Here is a 25,144-nt window from a genome sequence, read left to right as displayed (position 1 = left end):
TACTGTACTTTTAAGTGAGATCAAGTATATTTGGGTTAAGGCGGTTTCGTGGGATTTGTTGACAATAAGAAAAGCGTAAAATATCATGAGATAACTCTCATAAACTTGTACATTTAAGAGCTAAATGTCTAAGTATAGGGTAAGAGTGCCACACCCGCCGACAGAGCCTACAGTGTGTGAAAGCGGGGCGTGATTGGATGAGCATCTCCATGGCAATGCGATGACGTCTTCGTCCCTTGCTCTAATTGGAGGAAACCCCGTGGCCCCAGTCGCTGCAGCGTTCCGGTCTGTCAAACTATCCCTGAAGGCCCGCCTCTTTCCCCCGCGCTATGCGGCTACTGCTTCACACGGCCCAATAGTTCTGTCAATCAATGGAGACGTCGATTTACGATTGGACAGTCGGCCCCAGCACGAGCCGCCCCTTTCCAGCAAGTACAGTCGGATTTTCGCTGCTGCTGCCGTCCTCTGCCTTTCTGACCAATCTGTCAAATCGGATCAATTTGTGGAGCGAATTCGGATCTCAGTAGGTCAGAAACGATGAGTATTTTTTATTTTTTTTACCGTGTTCGTTCTTTAAATGTGCTACCGCGGGTTTATTGCTAAATTGTTAAACGGTGGGCCAATCTAGCGCTTTTGTCAAAGCAACGCTAATCTGACATTTTTTTTATTGAAAGGAGTGGCCGATGTAGCTCAAGCCTGCTAGCTGCTAACGTGCTAGCTGCACCCACCAGACAGCTTTGTGGCGGGTTCGCCCGCAGAGCTTCTGATGCTCTGAGCGAGCCTCGGCGTCGAACCTGCTCGGAGTGTCGTCGTTTGTTCACACTGCACATTCTGTACGTTGATGATAATCACGGCGGGTTGGTGATTTTGTCACCGACAGTGTCTGTAAACGGATTCTCTTTCTCTTGACGTGTTTTATTGACCGCTGTTACCTAAGAATTTTAGTTTCAAGTTTAAACCGGGCGGATGTATGGTCCTTTTGTGCCACGATATTGATCGACGCATTGTTTCGCTCTCCGCTTGCACTCATATTTATCTATATCTATTAATGCTATTCATGTTTTTTTTTTTGCAGCTTGTCACGGTACTCTTAGGAATATCCTCGTCGACGCCTTGCGGCACACACTCCTTCTGCTCAGCAGTCCTCGATTGTCCCCGGATTTCTACTTAACGGTCCCCCTCAAATACACAAACTATGGATAAAGCGGATCTTATTCAGATGGCCAAGCTGTCGGAGCAGGCCGAGCGCTACGAGGACATGGCGGATTTCATGAAGGATGTTACCGAGAAGGGCGACCCTCTGTCGAACGAGGAGAGGAACCTGCTGTCCGTCGCCTTCAAAAACGTGGTTGGGGCGAGGCGGTCCGCGTGGAGGGTGATCTCCAGCATCGGCGTGAAGAGCGAGGGCACCGAGAAGAAGCTGCAGCTGGTCAACGAGTACCGGGAGAAGGTGGAGAAGGAGCTGCAGGACATCTGCAACAACGTTTTGGTAAGGCCTCATCATTTTATGGTAAAATCATTTTATTAAAGTGTGCTGCACGCATCCATGCCTGTAAGTGAGATAGGAAACCACCTCCCTGCAAAGGCACTTTCACTGCAGAACTATATTCATTTGGCGCTGATAAAATGATCATGACGTCAACCATTTTGGTTTGGCGATGACTGAAAGTGCACTGTTCCTTTAACACTCCTCCACTCGAGAGATTTTTTTTTATCCGAATAAAATAATATCTAGTGTGTGTAACTATTTAGGGACACACTAAAAAAAAAAGTTGGAAGAAACTATATTGAGTCATTTCTCTTGCAATTCATAGTGACACATGATTATTTTTCAAATGGCCTCTTCCTCATTTCCTGTGAGCTCCCCTGCTGTAAAAAAAAGAAGGCCCCTGAAGCCAGAGAGCACAAGGAAGTGTTATGTAGTCCTTCCACTGTTCCTGCATTTTGGGAATCTGGATTTAGAACAATGAACTTGAAAACCTTGTTAGGGTGTCAACTGACAAAAGGTCAGAGTGACTGCACGAAGCAAGGTGTGTCTGAATGGGTGGGGAGAGAACGCAAGCCACACACAGGAAAGACAATCGGCATACTCTGCTCTCTGTGACGCTGCGCTGCTCTCGGTCCACCATGTCCCATCTGGCAGATGCAGGCCTAATGTGGCCAGCCAAGTGCAAGACTCAACATGCATAAAGGACTCCAACTGGCACTAAAGCCCAGTATGTACAGATCACCAATAATGACACTCTCCTGCTGAGCCACGGGCTCCAATGCAACTGTGCTTAATGGTATGAACTACATTTGTTGTCAGACATTACTCTCTGATTTCAAGGCTAACCTCACTGGACCAGTGGGGGGTGGGGGCTGCTTTTCACCTCTTGTTTGATCTAATGTAACGGCATGGATCGCTTTACATTTATTTCAGGCCTGCCTTTAAAATGGATTAGTGGAGATCTGGGTGGAAGCTTAGCTGAAAGATTGAGACAATTTCCCCGAGCTGTTGTCTTTAAAATGCATGGCAGATCTCCTGGGGTAGGGATGAGCAGTAAAAGGATAACAATAATTATTGTGATATAATGTTCTCTAAAAGGAATATGACAAAAGTTGAATATATATTCATGTGATTCTCATTTATTGTGCAAGCACGGTGAGAGGTATAATACGTACAATTATTTCTAATGTTCTACCGCAGATTTGAGACATTTTTGCTGTCCAGCAAGTTTTCATTTTCTGCACATGAATAAAATAGTTTTAAATCATAATAAACTGTCTGGTTCCTTCAACTTGCACCCATGAGGAAAAAAAACAGTCTTTAAACGTGAAAGAAATAATGATTTTAAATTCATGACATTTATTGCTTGGAAACAAAAGTCTTATTTTTTATGGCCATATCACCCAACCCTTTCCTTGGGCCAATCATTTTTTCCACCAGCTTCTCATGAGTGTTTCTCAGACAGTACGCTTGCAATGCTGTGACTCAGCTTTCACTGTCTGTGACTGAGGGTTTGTCAGCAGAGGAGGGTGTGTCAGTTTTCATGCCTTAACTTGCACCCACAAAGGCCGCGGAGCAAAGACTGCAGTAGATGCGCTGCTTGTGTGCCCCAATTTCTTCATTTCCTGCACAAGAGACTGTGTAACCAGATGGTTTTGCATCTCCTTTGAAAGCGGGTCTCTGTCGCACGGCAGCAGAGGCATGGGGATGTTTAGTGTCCAGTTTCCTCAAAGGATATGAATTTAGTTCTTGTAAACCAGACAGGATGTCAGCTGAGCAGATTCAGGCTAGTCACTCTTCTTCAGAACACGATTCTACTTTGACGTCTGAAGCTTGAGAACATTGCATAATCCCAAATGTTTCCAGCAATTTTCAAACCAAGAGAAATCTCTAATTGTATTTGAGAGAATTATCCGTTTCATTTTGTTGCCTCTCAATAGCTTTGTCTCACCTTTGCGAAGGTGTTAGCATTGTTGTCTGCTAGAAGTGAACAAAGTTAACTTTTTATCCAGTTTTAAACCACATTTTTCACGATACAGGTTCGTTTTAACCTATATATTTAACAGGAAAAATGAATGAATGAATAAGTCTGGATTTTAAGTCATCAAAGAAATGAGCTGAGCCACCATTAGCAGCTGTTTTAGCTCACAGCCCCTCTGAGATTTGGCTACAGTGGTGTGTTTTCAGCTGATCAGAACCTCCGTGTAGGGGTTTGACATTTCTGACACATGCTTAACCAGTGATCAAAGAGTGGGCCAACTGACCAATCGGCAGACTGAAAAGAACTTTGCAGTAATCTATGGTATGAGACAAATAATGTGTTCATTGAACATTATAACATATTAACCTCTTCTAGGAAACCCCCAAATTAAATTTTTGAACCTCTAAATCACAAAAAATGTCCACTTAAACCTGGAACTGCTTTAATCTGTCTTCATTTGTGTGTGTCGGGGGGGGGGGGGGGGGGGGGGGGGGGGGGGGGGGGGTAATTATGCTCCATTTGTTTTGACAAAGAGCAGACCTCATAAAAGAACACTAGAAAAATTTGACTCCAGTGGCGGCAGTTGTGGTGAAGTCTACAACTCCCATGATCTCATGCTACATCAATGCGTCACCAGACACCCTGTAGCTAATATTAATGTTCCTAATCAAATTGATAAATAGGGTTTGGTTCCTGCTTGGAAAGAATATGTCAATTCTTCTTTAGACATGAAAAGTCACTCGCCCATAACCAGTCAGCCTTTCATCCAGCAACACTATTTGTGCTTCCTTTGGATTACTGATGACTAAAATTAAAGCTTTGTGTGAAAGTCCTTGGAGCAAAGCTATTCCTCTTGTCTTCTGTGCTGTGCATGTAGTGAAAGATGAATTCTTCACACTTGAGACATGTACGTGTTGTGACTGAGCTAATCTCAGTAAATCACTTGGGCAGGGCTAACTGTGTGAGTTTGACTCCGACAAGAGCGACTTCTTTTTCCCAGGTTCCGGTTGAATAACACTTTGTCCTTAATTTAAAAAAATCTGAACAGTCAGCCAGGAATGTCATTGAGGTGTTGACAAGCATTTCATTCAGGGTGAAACGATTAATCTGCCCTCTAAATCGGTTAACTTGAGCTTTATCTGTGGTTTCACTGACAGATTAGCCCTAGTAATCTTCTCATGTCCGTGGAAAGTCGGATGACTTGACCTACAGTCAAGTAATCACAGGGTGTGATTTGTAACATGGAATGTTTTTTTCATTTCACTGCTACTACTTTGTACACTTGCTGCACTTTGCATTTTTAGTGTGAAGATACTGGTTAGATGTTTATCAATTCACTCCTCTGCTATACTTTGTATAATTAAATTCAACAATGATCTAATTGAAAAGGAGTCTTCAGTTCCTTTGCAGTAGTTGACACAATTGATCATCAGACCTCAAATTCTCTCCCAGCTATTATCTTTCATCCTAATTCTGCACTTGTTGACTCTGTACAGATCCTAATAGTACCAAACAGAGATGGAGTTGTTTGGTGTTTTTTAATATACATGCACATGCTTTGAGCATAGTCCTTTAAATTGGGAGTACGACACATCGCATGTGTTACTGTCCTCATTAGTCATTGGGCTGAGCAGCTCTGCTCTTGGGTGGATGGAGACTAATTTGACTTTTAATTGGAGAGCCCCACCCAAAATTCATTCAGAAAGCATCCAGACCCCCTCCAGCCTAATGATAAAATCAATTAATTAATTTCCCCCTCAAGATACTACATTCAGTACTCAGTAAAAAATAGTGTGGCTGCAGTTTCAGGTGGTGCTATTTTCATCCTTCGGATTTGGTTCTGGATCTGTCAGTTTGACTTTGTATTCAGCTTATGGTTTATATGATTGATCTGAAAAGATTTATTGTTCAGTTTTTCCTTTGCACATCCAATTAAACTGGCATGTCGGTTCTTTTTTTTTTTCTTCACAGAATCTGCTGGATAAGTATTTAATTGCAAACACCAAAAACTCTGAGAGCAAAGTCTTCTATCTAAAGATGAAGGGGGACTACTATAGATACCTTGCTGAAGTTGCCACTGGAGAAGAAAAAGCAAGTGAGTATACATTAGACCAAGATAGACCTTTTCAATCATCCTTTGAAGGATCAAGTTTTTACGGTGTCCGTTTGTCTTTTCATTTGATGTAAATCCAAAATAAGCGTCCCTCTGTCTTTTGGAATCTGGGCCCCTTCACACTTCAAATAGGAATGTGTCAGATTTTGTCTCGGAGCTAAACGCTGGAAATGACGTCAAATGGGTCGATGTGTCACAGTCCTGTGACCAGTGTCCAATCTTATAGGAGGATATAACAGGAGTTTTCGGGGATGGGGCAGCTTACCCAAAGGGGAAAATGTATGTTACAGACTTTATTTGCCACCAGCCTTCACTCCTCTATTATTGGCAGCAGGTAGTTTTCCTTGTGTTGCATCAGTTACCTAGGTATATTACCTAGGCAAAACCCTAATGTTGTTTTGGAGCTGTTACTTAAGCATTCTTCATGTCATTTAATGTCTTAATGTTCTAGTTCACAAAACACTCAAACTTCTTAAAAAAAAAAAAAAATATCCCAACCCTGTACATTAAATTACTACCACTACCTGTGTAGAATTGTCATTGTGCCACTTGTATTCACATTATTCCATGTATTTCACAAAAAACTTTCTCAATTGCTTTTTGTTTGGATAAAACATCTCATATTTATAATGAACTGTATGGCCAAAAATTCATTGTTCTTCCGGCAGCACAGGTAGTCACTAGGGTTGGGACCGCTAACATATTTAATCTTGTAGCCAATTGTACCTTTGTTCTGTACTTTACTCTCTGCAGGTGTAACATTTGCATTTACTCTAATGTCCTTGTCATCACTTCTGCAGTGCTTGCATAGTGCATACTATATTTCCCTGTAAACACTATGCAACTCAAATACTTTTGGGTTTAACATGCTAAAACGAATCTGACTTGCTGCTTTAGCGTAAGGAATTTTAGATCAAGCCAGTGTTGGCTCGCATGTAAAAAATGCTAATGTAACGCTAACCAAGACATTGAAAGTAGGCCAGTTATTTTCCAAAAGAAATTTATTGCAACTTGCTAATTAATTAGACAAAGATGCTAATGAAGTTGTTGACGATGCCTCAAATGACTCATCGACGGAGGGTGGAGGATTCAACTTCCTCATCTCTGGCTGCAGGCAAGTTATCATTGGTTGTGGCTGCTGCAGGGGACCAAACACGATTTACTCATCAGCTTTTAGATATATTTGTGTTTGACCATGCCTCTCCTCGGGTTAGGACTGTGGATCTCGCCAGCTTTACATTTTGCATCATAAATGTTGCAGCGAGTGCTATCTGTGTTGAACTTATGAAAGTGTAACCTCATTTGCAGGATATGACTACACACAGGAAATGAGTCAATCAAATCAATTCTCTGTTGGCTTTTGCATTTCATAGAATTTTTGGACAATGAATTTAGAATTAAACTAGTCTTATAGTTTGATTAAATAGTTTTACGTTTTGTGCAGTCCAACAATGTTGCTTTCAGCTCCTATTCATCTAGATGAGGCAAAAATGTTTTACAATTATTGCTTTGAATAGAAACATCTGTAATCTTTAAAACCTATGTTGCTCACCAAGATGCCATGCTCAGAGAAATGTTGGTCTTATTGAACTTTTGTGGGGTTTAAAATGACTGGATGGATTTGTATTTCAAACCTGACCTAAATATACATTGATTATTATAAACGCTATGATTTCTTCCTCTTTCTCCAGAGACCATTGGCAACTCACAGCAAGCATACCAGGAAGCATTTGATATCAGCAAGGGTGAGATGGACCCCACTCATCCCATCCGCTTGGGCTTGGCACTTAACTATTCAGTCTTCTACTATGAGATCCTGACTTCCCCAGAGAAAGCTTGCCAGTTGGCCAAACAGGTCTGCTGACGTTTCATGTAAAAATCTGTCACTTACTCTCAGTAGTGTGAAGTACACTCAATGTTTAAATATTTTCCTCTTCATCCACAGGCATTCGATGATGCCATTGCAGAGCTTGACCAGCTAAGTGAGGAGTCCTACAAAGACAGCACTCTCATCATGCAGCTCCTCAGAGACAACCTGACAGTGAGTGTTCTGCTCTAACCTGCAGAAAGGCAGAGATGTGTTCAGATGTTAACAGACCTTTTTATAATGAAGCTCAAATGTGTTAAATCACTGTAAGTTGGCTTTACTGGATAAAGTTTTTGAGCGCGTGCATGAATGAGAGCTCAGATAGTAAAATCATGATCAGCAATTTTTGTAAATTCACGAAGATTTGTTTTTTATCTGCCATTGTGCATATAGCCGCATAACCCATCAAATTTAAGAATGGTGTTGGAGGATGGATATTTGACTGCATTCCAAATATATTTTGTTTCTCTCCCCAGTTATGGACATCGGACAATGCTCCTGAGGAGAGCGAAGGCGGAGAAGCTGGCGAAGGCGGCGAGACCGAGAACTAAAACTCGGTGTTGGGGTTATCTCCTAAAACAACAAAAGGAAAAAAAAAACTTTTTACACATCCTTCATTCCTTATTGCTCCACTCAAACATTCTACCAATGAAACCATCGCTGAAAAGAGTTGTGTAAGGAAATAAATGAATAAATTAAAAAAAATATTCTTTTCACAATATAGATTTGGACAAATGTTGAAAAAATAAAAGAAACCCTCCATTCATCTGGTTTGTGCTTGTCCTGGCCTTCCCATGTGTGCAGTTTCAGCTGTAGAAAAGTGATTGGTAGCTTGACAATGGTATCCGACTCCTAGCTCAATTCAGTGGCGGAGAAAATTATGTCCCATCGTTGAACAAGCCTAAATCCCATCAATTGACAAAGGTGGATTCCCCCCCTCCCCCTCCCCAATAAGAAATGTTAGATATAAAAACTAGTTTCTCCCATAGCTTCTTTTCTTAGTGCGTCTGTCTCTACAGTTACGTGGTACGGTTACAGCAGCTGAAGTCCAACTTCAAACAAATATAATTTTCATACTGCAGGGAAAGCCAGTGCACTTAGATGCTGGTGACAATACGATAATAGAGCTAAGTAGTGCCCATTGGTGAAATCCTCACTTTCTGCCCTGGTTATGATGCCACTCTATCACTGAAGCATGTCTGTTTGTTCGGGGGAAATGGTGGTGCTTGTTTGTCTGACCAAATGCAGGGACCTTTTTAATGGGAAGAAGACAATTATGTCATGCATGTCTCTTGAGATATTACACTGGAATGGGAACAATTGCTGTAACACACACGAGTCCAAGTGTCAGTTTTAGTAATTTTCAATGCAGGTTTGTACACATCCTACAAGAGGGTGATTTGTTAGTCTGTCCAGTGATTGTCATTAGAGATTTGGACCACTATTGTTTTGCTATTCATTCAATTGTAGTCCCCAAAAGCCTCGTGGAACTGTTTGAATCCCTATGTATCAGCTATGTTAACATGAATAAAACATTTTATAAACCAACTTTGTGTTTGTCTGTCTGTTTATTACTGAAATGCTGTACTTTATTTCATAGCTTTAGACAGGGATGAGATTAGTTCAATTTGATTTTATCATGAGTCTTTCTGTTCTGTTTGTTGGGAACTTTTAAAAGTACTTTGTGTACTAAGTAAATATGTTAAATGTATCAACAGAAGAAATGCATAATATACATAGGAACTATTTGAAAACATTGATTCAGTTCTCTGCGTTGCAGATGAAATGTCACATCACTGGTGGAAATAAACTAAAACATTTACTCAAGTAGTCTACTTAAAAAAATGGTACTTGTGTTTACATTTTGTTTACTGAAATGGTGACTGCTAAATTTTAGAGAAAGATAATGCTACATTTTCTTACAATCAATTTTTTTTTTTATGAAATATTCCATATTTTAACAGATTAAATGACCTGTAGTTTGCCCAAACTCTGCATCATAACACTTACAGTCAAAGGGCCTCGGAAGCATAACAGCAATTAACTATATGCTGGCAATTTTCCATGCTGTCCTTTTCTCGAGTATTTCTCCTTGTCCATACTACTGTATGATATTCTATTGATATTTGAAAAATCTCAGCTACAATATGAATTGCACTTTACTAAAAAAGTATAAAGGGTGATATTGGTCTTTTTTACTCTTTAACAGATATTTGTATCTATTAAGATTAACGTTTAACATTTGGAAGTGTATCATATACTGAAATATGATGATTTGGCAGAGACTGAATGTTAATGCTTTGGAAATAATAATAATCCGGTTATATAATGATCGGACAAGGACCGTTCTCCATTTGATAGTTCAAGGCCAATTTGCTTATAAGACTTTTAAACGTAATAATTTAAGTGTGGGCTCTGATCCTTGAATTTATTTAACCACAGATAAAAACACATTTTTCAGGATGTGCTGCTAAAAAGCGGATGTTTTCCACCCAGCGCACTTCCGGGTAGCCCAGCTAGCGTTAGCGGTCCAGACTAAACCGATGAAACTCGGGACAACAGCGGTGCTGAAGTAGCTGACTGAGCGGCCTGATAATGAGGAGCGTCTTACTCACTATCCTTCTGGCTCCTTGCTTGGTCGCCGCGGCGGTTAAATCAAGAGTCACCGCCGAGAGCATCCACGAAGAGAACCCGGAGCTCGGTAAGTAACTTAGCCTGCTAAGCTAAGCTACCATTATCTTTTAACGGGGGTGCTAGCTGTCTTCGAGATTAATACAAGTAAACGACAATGACAAAACAAGTAACTGTGTTTGTGCTGCACTTTGTTTAGTGTCACAATGACCAACGTTGTAGGCCTCATCTGTTAGAAAACGTTCCGTTGTGCAGGCCTGGCTAGCTGCTCAACAGAACCACATCATGTTAAGGAGTTGGGTTGTCGCGTCCCGCTGTGTGACCTGTGACAGACACAAAACTTCGGCCTGCACTCGTGTGTCTTCCAGATGCCCTGAGCTCCGTCCTGTCAGACTTCGAGGTGCTGCCGTGGTCAGGCCTCCAGCTGCACTCTGTCAGGAAGAGGGACGTCCACACCCAGTCCCACCTGGAGCGTCTGGTGAGCTTCTCAGCCCTGCACAGGTACAGTACAGTACAGTACAGTACAGTACAGCAGTGCGATCGTTGGGATCTTTATTGCACAGTAGGCTATAATATGGCAGATTCATGCTTTAGTGCTTTTGCCTTGAAACAACACGCACAAGCCCTCACAGTGTGTATGTTTAATGAGTTCATATTTGAGGGTCAAAATCCGCAATCACAGTCTTGTGAAAACAGTTGAGATTCAGTTTTTCACAGGGAGAGAGTTTTAGTCTATGAAGTGGGTCCCTTCCAAAATGACACATTTCAGAAAGTGACATTCCCTCTCTGTGTTACCGTCCTTCTCTGTAGAAACAATGGTGTAATTTGAAGATATTCTCTTTTTACTGTCTCAGATTTTTGTGTGAAATACATGTGAGCACAGAACCGCAGCGTACCCTCATCCCCTACATCTGCGGTCACACAGGGGATGAGGTCACGGGCAGTATGGACAGAGCACACAATTCCAGCAACCAGACTGACAACTCTTGTCAACACACTGTACATACGGGCATGCCTGTTTAGAATTTTAACAGCTTGAAGGAATGTGAACTTTGAATATCTTGATCAGGTCAAAATATGTGGTGAGATTTGAAGTATTGTATCTCACTTTAAATATTTTGTGTCACTAAATATGACCCCAAACCTCCATGTAATCATACATATCTTATTTTTCTAACTTCAGGCATTTCAAGCTTTACTTGACCACCAACACAGAGCTTTTTACTGACAACTTCAAAGCTGTGTTTGTTGATAAAGATGGGAGGGAGGAGAACTATGATGTTCAGCTTCAGAACTATTTCACTGGACATGTGGTCGGTAAGTTATTTCATTTTTTTAAAAATTGATATTTTCCTAGCACCAGAAATGGTTTGGATGTGTAAAACACGTTTAGCAGGGGAAATACAATGTAAGAAATTATGATCAAATAATTTGCACCATTTGCTGAATGTCAGCAATAACTAAAATGTTAAGCTGATTTGAAGTTCTGCTTTTTTATGTGTGCACCTTGGATTAACAGAGTTCACGATTAAGCATGTTGTGTCAGTTATTTAATAATAGTAACCTTTACTTGTTCTGTGTTTGCAGGAGAGGAGAATTCACGTGTGCAGGCACACATAGATGGAGATGAGTTTTCTGCTCACATTCTAACTGATGAAGCGGAGTACAATGTAGAGGTAAGGAGGGGCTGTAAAATCATTGTTTCTGTGTAGAATCCAAATGGAAGCACAACTGGAGTGTGACAGTACACCGTTAAAGACTGTGATTAATTTATGGGCTTTAACAATGCCAAGAAAACTAAGAGCATGTGTTCAAGGATTCAGTAAATACAGTGCCACAGTGCCGTAATATTCACTATGCAGGTACAATTTCTTGATATTTCCTCTCAGCATTTTGAAAATAATATACACATCATTTCACTCACAGTTGTTGAGTGCCATATTACTCATACTACTCTCGTATTCCCTGTCATCTTGGATATACTCAAACTCTCTCCACTTTGTGACCCCCTCTGACACCTATACTTTGCTCTCTAATACTCCTTTGTCTTTTTGACCATCCAGCCCCTATGGAGGTTTACAGACACCCCAACTGATGGCAGGTTGCTGGTTTATCGCTCCGAAGACATCAAGAATTTGAGTCGCATTGTCTCCCCAAAAGTGTGCGGTTATGTCCACGCAGAGGACATGGACCTGCTGCCCCAGACCGAGCGCAGGGATCGGGGCGGGCCGGAGGTGGAACAGAAAAATGGTGAGCTCTGCTGTCGGTTGCCCAAATGTGTTCACATTTGTGCCTGTGCCGTGATAATATGAGGACAAAGATCACAATTCTGGTGCAGCCTGCTGGTGGATAGCAAAGAGTAGATAAAGAGTAGGAGGGTAACAAATGATTTAGGTGCAGAGAAGGATGGAGGAGTCTGTAGTGAGACAAATGTGGTGGGTGTTAGATTCTGTAACAATCGCTTTTATAAAAGCCAACAGAGCTCATGCTTTGCACATACACACTCCTGACAAGTGTGTATTGAGTAAATCCTTTTGATTCTTTTGTGCTGCTTTGGAAATGTAAAGGATATAGTGGTGATAATATGCCCAGAGGAGATTTCTATAACACCGCTCTCTGGCTTCTGGTTCGACGCACTCGTCGGGGAGATGAGTGGAGGTGAAGTTTCTTATGGAGGAGGCATTCAAATTCACGGAGGCTCGGCTGTCCAATGAGATGACTCTGAATTGTCTCCCACTGCTTGTTTTGGGAGCCAGAGCGATGCACACCCACACTCTTGAACAGCGTAGAGCCATTTGTACAGAATGATGTAATGCTCAAATGGGATGTCTTTCCTGTTTTGATTTTATTCTTCAACGAATGACTGTTCAAATAGTTTAGGATGTCATAACATTCCATATTAACATTACCTTAAACAAGCTATTTTGGAGTTGGAATAATGATGCAGTATTTTGAGCTAATTATTTCCAAAATATTGTGGGGGGGAAACACAATTTCGTCTAGCCTAACCAGGTGTCTTCAGATTGTCTTGTTTTGACTGACCAGCAATGTCCATACCCCCATATTATACAGTTTGGTGTCACATGAGACAAAGAGAAGCTGTAACTAGAACATTATCATCACAGTAGTTTCAAATTAATTCTTATGTAAATCAGTGAATCTATTTATGGAACAGTGATTTAAACTCTGGGTAAACAAAGGATAGTGAGGCTTGTTAGACTTTGCATTGCTTTATATATTTGGAAGTCCAGTTCTGCCTAGATGTTAAGACCATTGAATTTATCCCTCAAACTGCTGCTCTAGCTGGATAACTGCACCTAAACTGCACTGCATGAAATCTTTCTTTAGTTTACTGCGATTTCCTTACTAAGTTGTTAAAATATACAGTTGACCTCATTGACACTTATTATTACACGCTCAGGCCTCTACTTAAATATAAACGGTGGTTTTATTCTGGCTTCAAGAGCAGAGGCAGATCTTAATCAGTTCACAGGCAAACCTAAAAGAAGAGGTGTTGCTAAATATGAAAATGAGGGCAATTAACGGTGGGATGCTGGAGCATGGCCTCATTGTTTTACATCTTGACGTCCTTATTTATCTGTCTTCGTGTGAGTTTAAAATCATCTGTTAGGAAAATGCTTACAAACCAATGTTTGTTTCCGTTTTTCTTTTGTGTTTTTCCAACCGTGTTCTTTTCCCTGTCCACACATTTTTCTGTTCATTAATCTCAAAAATGGCTCCTGCTGCTTTGTTCATTGTAGAGACCCATCACAGAGAGAAAAGACAAGCGCACGACCACAAGAAGAATACTTGCCCCCTGCTGCTGGTTGCTGATTATCGCTTCTTCAAACACATGGGCCGTGGACAAGAGAGCGTCACTCTCAACTACCTGGTCTGACTTCATGATCCTATTTACAGAACAGAATTGATCTAGAGCAGAGTCATCTCCTGAGCTCAGTTTTACATACTGACATATCTAATCTATAATGATTATATCAAATATATCCGTTGGGTGGAAGTTTTTTTGTAGTATTGTTCTGTTCTGCTTTAATCCTTTTTAATACATTTTTTTTTCTCTTCTCACTTTAGATTGAGCTGATTGATCGAGTTGATGACATTTACAGGAACACAACCTGGGACGATGAATTCAAAGGCTATGGGGTTCAGATCCATCAGGTGTGTGCAGTTGTCTGTGTGTTGTACCTTTCTGTAATATGGTTGATGTCTCATTCATAAACCCATAGCACAATTTTTTTGCTTTATCATCAAGTCACTCCTGTACGAGAAGCTGAGTATAACACAATCCCCACAGTGAGTTTGAGAACTGCATTCTTCGGAGGAACTGAATGCTTTTGTGTGTGCGCCTTGTGGCGCAATTTAATTTGTTCCACAGGCTGTGGGAATGAATGGAGACACTGTTTTTCATACGATGAGTTGCGGGTTTCCTCACTGAAAAGATATGCATTCATTTAGCTACTCAGAGTTATATTCCAGTTTTCTTCACCCTAAAGCCGAGAAGAACTTGTAATGTGTTGCTTTTAACCACAATATCTTTGGGGAAACACAAACCTCTAAAATATGTTGCTAACTGAAAAAAACATATACATGTATTTGCAGCTGGAATGCCATATAGAGAAAATACATTTGAGTGTGTGAATGTTTTTGTGCTTTTTAAAATCTGGATCTTTAAAAGGTTTCAGTTGGTACAGGTATCGCAAATGATGGGAAATGTTTCATTTTTGAGTCCTTTAAATAAAGTTGTATGATTGTGCGATTACACTGAATTGTTCACACATAACATCTTTGAATACCTTTCTCAGATCATCATCAACAAAGAGCCAACAAGGCCTCCCTCTGGCTATGCTGGCATCGGCTGGATTAACTATAACATGGAGAACAGCCCTGAGGGAGAAAAAGAGGTGTGGGACGTGAAGAGACTTCTGGAGGTATGAAAAGGGGTCGAAGAGATGGAGAATCGTATAGACAATACAGACAAAATGTCTAGATATACATGCTATTTTCTTGATGACTTTTGTTTCAGTAAAACTAATGTTGACAGATACAAATGTTGATAGATAATAATTTTATTTGTGCCCTCAGCAATTCAGCTCCGACTTAGCTGGCAACGCCTCCACTGTGTGTCTGGCCCACCTATTCACCTACCAGGATTTTGATGAGGGCACACTGGGGCTGGCCTACGTGGCCCCCTCCAAAGCGCAGGCCCTGGGCGGCCTCTGCCCCAAACGTAAGGACAAAATGGCCTTGTGTTCATGAGTTATGACATAAATGCCATGTATGGTGTCATGCAACATCTACATTACAGTGTTAGTGAAATATTTTACCAAGTCTCTTTGCTCTGTTGTGCTGCTTCTGTGTCTTGTTTAAGGGATCATCATTAAATCTGTCAAATTCATGGGAAGTTGGGTAGACACTTCATGGATTTCATGGAGTTAAAACCCATCACAATTAATAACAGAAACCTTTTTGTCAAACTAAAATACTGAACACTCTCCTTGATTGTGTCATTTTGTAGCTTACTACCCCTCCCACTCTGTGAAGAAACCCAGTTACCTTAACACAGGCCTGACCAGCACCAAGAACTACGGCAAAACCATCCTCACAAAGGTCTGTTTTCACCTCATTTCTCAACTGCCGTCTTTGACAAAACTAATAACTGGGGTCACTCGGTTTCAGCCAGGGTGTTGTGTAACTTGTCACCCTGCCAAATTGGGATTGTAAGTAGAGCAGACACACCTTTTTGTGTGGGTGTTATGAGAGATAATGTTAACCCTTTTGCATTTTGACAAAAGGTTTTTGCTGTAACCTTTATGATTGAAATCTGAGTTATGAGTCGGAGACTGAAATAATCACATACCGGCATCTTTAAAGAAAAAAGTCTTATCAGTCCTTACTGAATAATCTTGAATTTAATTAATTATGTTCTTTGTTCCTTGTTTTTCATAGATCTAGCAGTAAACAACATGTTTGTTCCGTTGTATTTGTGTCCCATCAGGAAGCAGATTTGGTGACCACTCATGAGCTGGGCCATAACTTTGGAGCAGAGCACGACCCTGACAACATCCCATATTGTGCTCCCAGTGACGACCATGGAGGGAAGTTCGTCATGTACCCTATCGCTGTGAGCGGAGACCATGTCAACAACAAGGTACTGACAAGTCAAAAATTGCATTTTACCTCAACTTGAAGACGTATCACTAGTAAATAAATAAAAATATATATATATACCATGCAGTTAGTCAGTTAAGAGGACACATTGAGTTAATGAGGAAAAGTTAAATATGAAGTGTGAATCCCATCTCTAAACGAGCTGCTCCTGCAAAGTGTTATGTAAGAGTGAGTCACAGTTGTGAAATATGACAGACAGTGAAAGTACTGTTCCTCCTCCCCCACCAGCTTTAACAGCTAATATGCATATGACTTGAACAAAAGTGCACTTGATTATCTGCTGCCACTTGTTCTGCAGTTAACTTGAAGTCTCCAGGGTTGAAAGTATATCTTAAATCACATCAATATAAATCAATGAAACTTAAATTAAAGGAAACAACCCTGATGATGAAGATATAAATTCATGCTAAGTTTTGTCAAAACAAAAAAAAGTATATTTTATCAATGCAGCTATTTATATGAGATAAAAACAGACTTATGTCAGTTATCGTTTTATTTTCATTTCAAGGCAGCCCTTCATCACCATCACTTTTACTGGCTCAGCAAAAAGCTTCCACTTCTATACAATATCTAACCTCGGCCCACCTCTCTTTCCCGCCTAAAGCGTTTCTCCAACTGCAGCAAGATCTCCATTGGAAAGACATTGCGTTCCAAGGCTCCAATGTGCTTCAAGGAGAGGAACAGTAAAGTATGTGGGAACTCCAGAGTGGAGGAGGGGGAGGAGTGCGACCCCGGGCTACTCCACCTAAACGATGACCCATGCTGCTCATCCGGCTGCAAGTTCAAACATGGTGCACAGTGCAGGTATGATGTTCAAAAGACATTCTCAAAGAAAATGTACAAAAACAAAGCCATCAAGTCTAAATACACACTCAAACATCGATTGAACACAACATGATGAATCAGAAAATCTTTGTTACTAATGAGAGTTGAGCATAGATTCTCATGTTCCTGTTCTCTCCACAGTGACAGGAACAGCCCGTGCTGTAGCGATTGCAAGTTTCAGCAGGCAGGAGTTAGGTGTCAGGAACCCATCAGTGCTACCTGTAAAGGCACATCCTCCTGCACAGGTGAGCGCCACCTGCTGGTTTATTACAAGAACTGCACAGTTGATGTTGGGCACATTTTTATATGGATAAATGAAAAATCCTGTGGAAAACTCAGTTTCTTAACTGTTCCTTCACGTCTTAGGCAACAGCAGTGAGTGTCCACCTCCTGAAAATGCAGAAGACGACACAGTGTGTGTTGACAACGGCCGGTGTCACAAAGGAGAGTGCAACCCTTTCTGTGAGGCCATGCAGAGCCTTCAGTCCTGTGCTTGCAATGGTAAAAACTGTTCATTTGTCTTAAGACCAGGGGAAAAGCTCAACTGCACTGTCTGAATGAGAGCAGTGAATCTTGGTGGTCTTAGTTGTCTAACAGCAGTCTCCCAGTGTTCATGGAGTTTCTGAGATAAATGTGAGGACAAAAAAAATCATCCAAGAAAAAACACAACTTTTGTTAAAACATTACAGTATTGTAAGGATTATGATTCTAATCCAAAATGTTTAGTTTTTTTTTAAGGAACAGGTTGTCAAACTTATCGTTTACACAGTCATCTATCACCTTAGCGTGTCAGTTTTTCTTAACAAAATATTAAAAATCTCTATACTGTAAAAAAAAAAAAAAAAAACAGAAGGCGAAACATTTGTAACAATAATCTTTTCTCCTGTTCTCTAGAAACGGATAACTCCTGTAAAGTGTGCTGCCGGGGAAAAGATGGAATCTGCTCTCCCTTCATCCAGACCAATGGCAGTTTCCTTTTCCTTCGCAAAGGGAAACCGTGCACCGTGGGCTTCTGTGACGGGGGCGTGAGTCATCAGACCTTTTCTATCTGCTCGCTCTACAGAGAGATCCCAACTGATCATACTGTATTACCATTATGTATTTTCCATTCTTTTTGTAGATCTTAACACAGTCCAACTCTGACTGGTATTACAACAGAGTCTCAATGAGTTTATTGATTCCCCCCTCTTCTATTTGTCAACAGGGAAAGTGCATGAAGCAGGTGCAGGATGTGATCGAGAGGTTGTGGGATTTCATCGACAAGCTGGACATCAACACGTTTGGTAAATTTGTAACAACACGTCCTTTTTAAATTTGTATCAAACATGAAGATGTGAAGTGCTATGAAACATTTGCATTGATGAGTCACTCACAAGATGAGTCTTGATATTCAGTTTATATTGTTAATGACCACCATAGCTAAGTCAAGTACAAATCCAGTCTTTCTGTGTTGGTCTGTGCAATCATCCTGCACCATTACCTCTCCATCAGGGAAGTTCCTGGCTGATAACATCGTGGGCTCAGTCGTGGTGTTTTCCCTCATCTTCTGGATTCCTCTGAGTATCCTGGTTCACTGTGTGGTAAGAAACTGCTTAACGTCTGCAATGAACTGCTCCTTTTTGGATTTCTATCACTTTGGCTGAAGTTAGACTTCTTCACCAGAGGCAGTAAAGATTATTTTACTTCAAGTGTTGATAGTTCTGTCTTGTTTCTTTTTGCAGGACAAACGACTTGACCAGCAGTATGAGGAGAACACAAAGTCCTTCTACTTCCCTCCAAGTGTAAGTTCCTCTCCTCTATAACATTTTCTTCTATCCTGTGCACTGGCCTTGCTGCCACACTAACAAAACTAATACAGTCCCAGTGCTTTTTGAAAACACTGATATCTTTTAACAAGGAAAAGGAACACGGAGGCTCATTTTTTCAGAAGCCTATTTATGATCTGTCACTATTTAAAACTAGGTGTGACGGTGTCTGCTGAAAACAAAGATAAAATTACCAACAATCAAAAACAATTTGATTAGAATGTCGATAATCAATAAACTTAACAGGCTTTTGTTACTTTATTTTTAAAATTTGAAATCCTTGCTGGGTGGCAGAGCTCCATTAGAAAAAGCTGATGTCATGTATGTCTGTGCACCAATCAGGATTTGGCAACATATGAATCAAAATCTGATGGTGTTTTGAGGTTGTTCGCTTAGGTTTCCGTCACTTATGCAAAACATGCACTCAGTTCTCAGAAGAGGGCAAATCTAAATTAGCTCGTAGTCCCTGAGCAGAACCAGAAGAGGTTCTAAAATTAAGCGGTGTTAACCAGTGGTCAGCTTATCCATCTGTACCAGCCTCACTGTCTCTGCCGGGTTCAAGCCGCAAATGACTTGTCCATCACTCTTTGCCTTGGCCCTTTTCGTTCGCATTGGAACTGCAGCAGATGGTGGAAGTTTGTAGTAGAGCTGCTGCCATAGGTGAGTGCATGTGCCATGGCTTGGTGTTGCGTTGTGTTGCCATTGACTCCATGACGATGCATGGTCAGTGGCCCACGTTTGGGATACTCCTGCAGTCACTTACTCCTTGATGTAATTACTGATCTATCCCGTGTCTTTGATCTGAGTGGGGAAGTTGGAGACGCTCAAACTGAAAAGGTCAGATGCTACTCTCCGCAAAGACGTCTTCAGTGCAGAGCCGTTGTCTGATCAGAAATTACCTCAAGAAAGCAAGATTGCTTTTTTAGGAGTATTCAAACAGAGAGGAGACTCGTCAGGTTGCACCTTGTTGTCATTTGTGAAATCGGATGCAGTGTGTCACCTCATTTTTAAGTTTCTTTTGTTATTCTTTTTCATTTTTACACTGTATTTTTACACTTTAATGACTGTTTGCACTGTTTGAATCCCTTGTTAGGATTGATTGGGAACATGGAGACTGAGGCTCTCACAGCAGACATTTTGAAAAATGTCACAGCACATGCATGGGTGCAACTAATAATATTAATGACAGCTGAATTCCAATTAGATGTGACAATAAGTCCTGCATGTGAGCTTGCAACATACCAGGGCCCTGGTGCCCTTAAATTTCCTGCAGCTATTATTATGGTTATTATTAGTTGCATCTCTGTTTGAAAACACAAAATGTCTTCTGTGATAAATGTTTATTGTGTCGCTCATTCCCACTTTTACTGGGGGCATTGGGGAAATTAATGGAGATGACAAGTAGTTCCTAAATTACTCTTCAGTATGTTGGGAATAAAATTAGGGTTATTATGATAAAATGACTATGTCAAAGTTAAAACTGCAAGGATCATGGGAAATATCTGATGGTGTAATTTCAACTGAACAGTAAAAAGGGGGTGAACCGCTTTGATGTGCTTCCGACTCACCTGGATTTTTTTTTGCTTTTCAGAGTCAAGAAATGCTGAGCAACCTCGAGTCGGCGTCCATGCGCATCGTCAAGCTTCCTCAGCCTCCCTCCTCCTCCGCCGGCCAGACCGCGCCCTCTTCCCTGCCCATGCGGCCTCAGCAGCTAAGCCAGGTCGGGGCCCCTCCCGCAGCCAGCAGCAGCAGCAGCAGCAGCAGTACTCAGGCCCCCAGCCAGAGTTACGGCCCCGCCCCGGACAGCGCAGGGGGGGAGCGGATGGCCACCATCCAGGAGGACACCAGCAGCGGCTCTCACCTGGGAGAGGAGGGCCTGTCGGACGATTTCACCACCGGAGGAGCCTGCTCGTCGGGTACGAAATCCTCCTACGAGGATCTGACCGAACAGAACCTGCCAGCCAGGGAACGGCGCCGCCTCCTGAGGCAGAACTGCATTGACACTAAAGAGACGGAGTGCTGAGTAAAAAAACAGCACTTTTTGTTTTAAAAGCACCAAACTTGTACATGCACCCTGATGAGTGTTTTAGGGAACATGCTAAATGAATGCAGCATCATAGGGTTTTTTTCTTATCACAAGTCAAAGTGTTTAGAGGTAATATAATACACGTTTTGTTGGCCTGATTGTGTTTATCAGTGCTGTAGATAACATTTCAGGCAACACCAGACACTGGATATTACTCTGTCAGCTGTAACATGAATTGAGTCACTGTACAAATAATGCATGAGTCGTCTCAAATCGCTGTGACGGCAGGTAAGAGTCGTTGAGTGATTTCATGTTTTTGTGTGTGTCTGTGTGAAATAATGTTGTGCCTTTTTTCAATTAGACAGATGATATCTTCGGACAGAAGAAGCCACGGAAACCTTAGGAGGTCTTTGTGAATAAATACACAGTGGGCAGGTTCTGAAAACACATTGAACAGTTCAATTATCTTTTAGCTGATTCGATTCCTTCTTTTAACCCCAAGAACAAAAGAGATGAAAACTGATAACATTGATCCCAAGACTTTTGTCAGTGTGCTGTTTAAATAAATTGAGCTTTGATTGTGGACCATAAGGGGGGGAAAAGGCAACATGTTAACAGTGTTGACCTTGACTCTCTCCACCTACAGGTTTGCTCTACGAACTTTTAAAGGGTGAAAGTTGTTAATATTACGTTGTTGCAGTGGTTATTTTCCCAGTATGGGAAACATTTAAGTGCGATTCATATGTTGACTACATGGATACTTGACTTAAAGGATGACTGGTTTATCGTGAAATGAGTCATAACTGCACTTAAAGTATTTTTCACATTAACCGGGAGTTGAATTAAGTTTTCTACTCGTACTCTCTATTTTGTGTCATAAATGGTTGCTTTGAAAATTTGCAAGGATCAATGTAATGCTAGTGTTAGTCATTTCTCCGTTTTTTTTTTATGTGATTGATCCCTGTATGAAACTACATGGTGCCTTTTCAGATTGTGCCTCACTGTTCTGACCTATTTCTGGAAAAGGAGAAAAGACGAGAAAATTCCCAGTAGATGAACAATGAATCCAGACAATCCTGAATTTAATTTTAGAAGAAACTGCCGGAGGTGCTCCAATATTATTTTTCTGTCCTTGTGCTAATGTGAGTAAAAGCATCTCTTTCTCTTGTTTATGCCGTCTCACCACTGTTGCCTGCTGTTTTATGTTACAATCGTAAAATATGTAATCAACTGTTACTCAAGAGAAATGTGTGTATTGTGTAGGTAACCTATTCAACCGGATGGATGTGAACTAGTATATGTTTTTTGTCCTTTATTCTGATTTGTTTCTTTGGCTATAAATATTCACCATGAATTTCATTTTTTAAGTTTCTTTCTTGCATCACCAAAGTATATATGAAAATAAAAATGTTTTAATGTGCATTTTAAACATGAATACGAGGTCTTGTGTTGGACATAACCTGGCGAATGTAGATAACAGCTGCTGCAGGGTTTCATAGCAGGTTTGCAGTCCAGAGTATTTTTCCTCAGCGATGTCCAACAACTTGTTCTTCACTGGTCACAGAGCAGGCTGCTCTCCGGGTTCTTGGCGTCAACATCTCCCCAGTAGGGCAGGATGAAGGGCAGGTCGGCCACTCTGTTCTCCAGCAGCCCCCAAAGGTGCTGGGCCACAAACTGGTTTCCCTTCTCTGAAAGATGCAGTCCGTCGGACAGGTAGACTGTGTAGTCCTGTGGATCAGAGGACAAACAAAGTATAATTTATAACAAGCAGTTGATTCATTGTTTTTTTTCCCTCAAAAATGATATTGGCTCGAAATGTCTTATGTTGAACTAAATCCAAAGATATTTAATATGAAAATAGAAAAAAAAAAATCAATGTTTTGTAAAGCTGGACAAGGAGAAGTTAAGCATTATAGTGACTGCATGGCATCCCCATTGACTTCATTGGCATCAGCCCAACTATATGAGAACAGGACAACATATCACTGTATATACAATATTTGTTTAGAATCTAAAATGTCTTACAACCAATATTTGAATTACTTCTGTAACACTAAAAATATGAATAAAACAATGACGGCGTTATAAGAAATCTTACATCTTCATTTGACAACATTTGTCAAGTTATGTGCTGATTCAGATGCCTTCAACTTCAATAAATTGTGGATGTAATTGATGTGAAAGGCCTTTGAGTAAATGACACTATGCTCACTTGTCCATCTTTCTGCATGAGAGTCCAGAGGTCCAGGACATCTGTCCCACACTGTCCAGCAGCCTGAACACACGCCTCGGCATACTGCCCCGCTACAGAATTGTGGCGATTGAGAGGACATCCTGGAAGAGACGCAAAGAGGCGTGGAGGCTTAAAAAAAACAGTCTGTGTGACTTTTAAAAACTAAAAGGAAGAAGAATTTGTGTTGCCTTTCATAATGCACTCTTTCTCCCAGGCTGGCTCGTGAAGAGGCGGCGGGGTGATGAAGATAACTCTGTCTGCTGACACTCCAGCTGAAGCCAGGAGCCGAGTGATCTCCTTCAGGTTCTCTGCATACTCCCGCAGGGGGACGTGCTGCTGCGGGTTTTTATCTGCATCACAGGAACAGATGCAAGGAGGAACAGATGCAAGGAGGGAAAAATCATGCAGAAACCATCCATCCATCGTCTACTGCTTAATCCACTTAAGGGTTGCGGGGGGCTGGAGCCAATCCCAGCTGACATTGGGCGAGAGGCGGGGCACACCCTGGACAGGTCGCCAGCCTATCACAGGGCCACATACGGAGACTGACACCCGTTCACACCTACAGTCAATTTAGAGTCTTCAATTTACCTAACCCCATTCTGCATGTCTTTAGATTGGATACACGGGGAGTACATGCAAACTCCACAAAGACAGGCCCTGGTTGGTTTGAAGTGGGACTCGAACCCAGGACTTGCTGTGAGGTGACAGCGCTAACCACTACACCACCGTGCAACCTCGTACAGGAACTTTCTACACAAATCATAAATTATCTTTTAGTACTACAATGCAAGAAGCGGCAGTAGTAGACTGAAGTAAATAAAATACAGGTAGATTCAAATAAATTCTCACAAAACCAAACTGACATTTTTAACATTTGAAAAAAACGAAAACATTTCTTTTAATTGGTCAAATTTAACTGACCGTGTAAGTACATGACTTTCAAAATCATTACTTTACGTCCAACAGTGGAAACTACACTAAATATACTAATTGCACAAGCTGACTATTATGCAGATGAGTGAAATGTGTCAGATTAGTAGGTGGTGTAGAACGGGGATATGTTTTCTGATGACATTCACACACTTTAAGAGGCTCTGCCTGGGCCACAGGACTGTTATATCACTCTGTACCACACTCCCAGTGATGAGTGAACTAATCTCCATGTGTAAAATCTGTGGACTGCCCCTTCACACACGAAAGGTCTGTGCTTACAGATGGGCTGCAGCATCACTAAACTTTTCACTCTCTGCAGACGACAGGTCGTGTCAGCGAGGCTTGTACCTTCCAGTGAACAGTCGTTGGCTCCGAAGAAGACGGTGACAGCGGCTATGCTGTCGCCTGCCGAGCTCTGGCTGCTGATGAGGCGGGGGACAACAATCTTGGCCCATCTGGAGTTGTACCCGGACAGTCCTCTGTTCACAACATCACACTTTCTAATGGGAAAACACACATCCGGATATTAGGGTTAGACACAGGTGCATCAGTTCCTCGTAAAATACGAAATCACACAGGTACAACAACGAACCGAAAAAGACAATGTGCGGAAACTGCTCACCTTGCTAATTTGTCGGCAATCTCTGCGCCCCAGCCGTTCGCTTGAAATGAGAACTGTGAAGGAACCACAGCAGCTTTTATTCATTTCAGACTGAAGCTAACCGGCTAGCAGCTAAAGCTAACTAACTGAGGAGGGAAGATACATTTTTTAAAAAACATTGTAAACTCGATGTTAATGCAGCAGCTCACCTGTGTGATGGAGTCGCCGAATAGAATCACTTTGGGCCAAATTACTGTTTTGAACTTAGACATCACGACGGTGCAATGCGCTGCTCACTGACTGCACACTTCCGGTTTGTGTGAGTGTGTGTGTGTGTGTGTGAGTGAGTGAGTGTTCACTCACTCACACAATGTATATGTCTATGATGATAACTTTAATATTGAAACAAAGACTTTGGTAAATATTTGTTGAAAACATGGAGGTAGAAATC

General features: G+C 41.3%; 3 protein-coding genes across 5 annotated transcripts; 2 read left to right on the top strand and 1 right to left on the bottom strand.

Annotated features, from left to right (window-relative positions):
* The first annotated feature begins 372 nt into the window (after positions 1 to 372).
* On the top strand, positions 373 to 8,998 carry LOC118286027 (14-3-3 protein beta/alpha-B). 3 transcript variants are annotated; one of them, XM_035610110.2, is made up of 6 exons: positions 373 to 527; positions 1,076 to 1,489; positions 5,442 to 5,565; positions 7,275 to 7,438; positions 7,529 to 7,624; positions 7,927 to 8,998. In XM_035610110.2, exons 2-6 carry the CDS (start codon positions 1,196 to 1,198, stop codon positions 7,999 to 8,001), a joined length of 753 nt encoding a protein of 250 aa, XP_035466003.1. In that variant the 5' UTR covers positions 373 to 527; positions 1,076 to 1,195; the 3' UTR covers positions 8,002 to 8,998. The 3 variants fall into 3 exon arrangements, with proteins under 3 accessions (XP_035466003.1, XP_035466005.1, XP_035466004.1); XM_035610112.2 differs by having other exon boundaries at positions 431 to 523; XM_035610111.2 differs by lacking the exon at positions 373 to 527 and adding an exon at positions 679 to 833.
* A 930-nt stretch (positions 8,999 to 9,928) lies between these two features.
* adam17a (ADAM metallopeptidase domain 17a) lies at positions 9,929 to 22,352 on the top strand. The gene is made up of 19 exons (XM_035610960.2): positions 9,929 to 10,151; positions 10,450 to 10,582; positions 11,265 to 11,398; positions 11,669 to 11,757; positions 12,145 to 12,331; positions 13,843 to 13,973; positions 14,171 to 14,257; positions 14,902 to 15,027; positions 15,182 to 15,326; positions 15,615 to 15,706; positions 16,095 to 16,247; positions 16,872 to 17,071; positions 17,234 to 17,337; positions 17,459 to 17,593; positions 17,987 to 18,117; positions 18,297 to 18,375; positions 18,584 to 18,672; positions 18,814 to 18,873; positions 20,489 to 22,352. Exons 1-19 carry the CDS (start codon positions 10,046 to 10,048, stop codon positions 20,918 to 20,920), a joined length of 2,613 nt encoding a protein of 870 aa, XP_035466853.2. The 5' UTR covers positions 9,929 to 10,045; the 3' UTR covers positions 20,921 to 22,352.
* On the bottom strand, positions 21,873 to 25,110 carry iah1 (isoamyl acetate hydrolyzing esterase 1 (putative)). The gene is made up of 6 exons (XM_035610964.2): positions 24,903 to 25,110; positions 24,715 to 24,767; positions 24,441 to 24,592; positions 23,345 to 23,506; positions 23,136 to 23,257; positions 21,873 to 22,651 (listed from the first exon to the last, which is right to left on the bottom strand). Exons 1-6 carry the CDS (start codon positions 24,963 to 24,965, stop codon positions 22,475 to 22,477), a joined length of 729 nt encoding a protein of 242 aa, XP_035466857.1. The 5' UTR covers positions 24,966 to 25,110; the 3' UTR covers positions 21,873 to 22,474.
* Positions 25,111 to 25,144: the final 34 nt, after the last annotated feature.

The sequence above is a fragment of the Scophthalmus maximus genome, chromosome 15, assembly GCF_022379125.1.
Source record: "Scophthalmus maximus strain ysfricsl-2021 chromosome 15, ASM2237912v1, whole genome shotgun sequence".
Taxonomy (NCBI): Eukaryota; Metazoa; Chordata; class Actinopteri; order Pleuronectiformes; family Scophthalmidae; genus Scophthalmus; species Scophthalmus maximus.
The sequence above is the reverse complement of the archived record's forward strand: the minus strand, read 5'-3'. Positions and strand labels throughout refer to the sequence as shown.

Excerpts from the sequence above, each read along its gene's own strand:
- LOC118286027 (XM_035610110.2), top strand. The coding sequence starts at position 1,196 with ATGGATAAAGCGGATCTTATTCAGATGGCCAAGCTGTCGGAGCAGGCC. Across the intron at positions 1,490-5,441 it reads ACATCTGCAACAACGTTTTG|AATCTGCTGGATAAGTATTT; the intron begins GTAAGGCCTCAT and ends TTTTCTTCACAG. Across the intron at positions 7,439-7,528 it reads CTTGCCAGTTGGCCAAACAG|GCATTCGATGATGCCATTGC; the intron begins GTCTGCTGACGT and ends CTTCATCCACAG.
- adam17a (XM_035610960.2), top strand. The coding sequence starts at position 10,046 with ATGAGGAGCGTCTTACTCACTATCCTTCTGGCTCCTTGCTTGGTCGCC. Across the intron at positions 10,583-11,264 it reads AGCTTCTCAGCCCTGCACAG|GCATTTCAAGCTTTACTTGA; the intron begins GTACAGTACAGT and ends TTCTAACTTCAG. Across the intron at positions 17,072-17,233 it reads AAACATGGTGCACAGTGCAG|TGACAGGAACAGCCCGTGCT; the intron begins GTATGATGTTCA and ends TTCTCTCCACAG.
- iah1 (XM_035610964.2), bottom strand. The coding sequence starts at position 24,965 with ATGTCTAAGTTCAAAACAGTAATTTGGCCCAAAGTGATTCTATTCGGC. Across the intron at positions 24,593-24,714 it reads ATTGCCGACAAATTAGCAAG|AAAGTGTGATGTTGTGAACA; the intron begins GTGAGCAGTTTC and ends TTTTCCCATTAG. Across the intron at positions 22,652-23,135 it reads TCATGCAGAAAGATGGACAA|GACTACACAGTCTACCTGTC; the intron begins GTGAGCATAGTG and ends TCTGATCCACAG.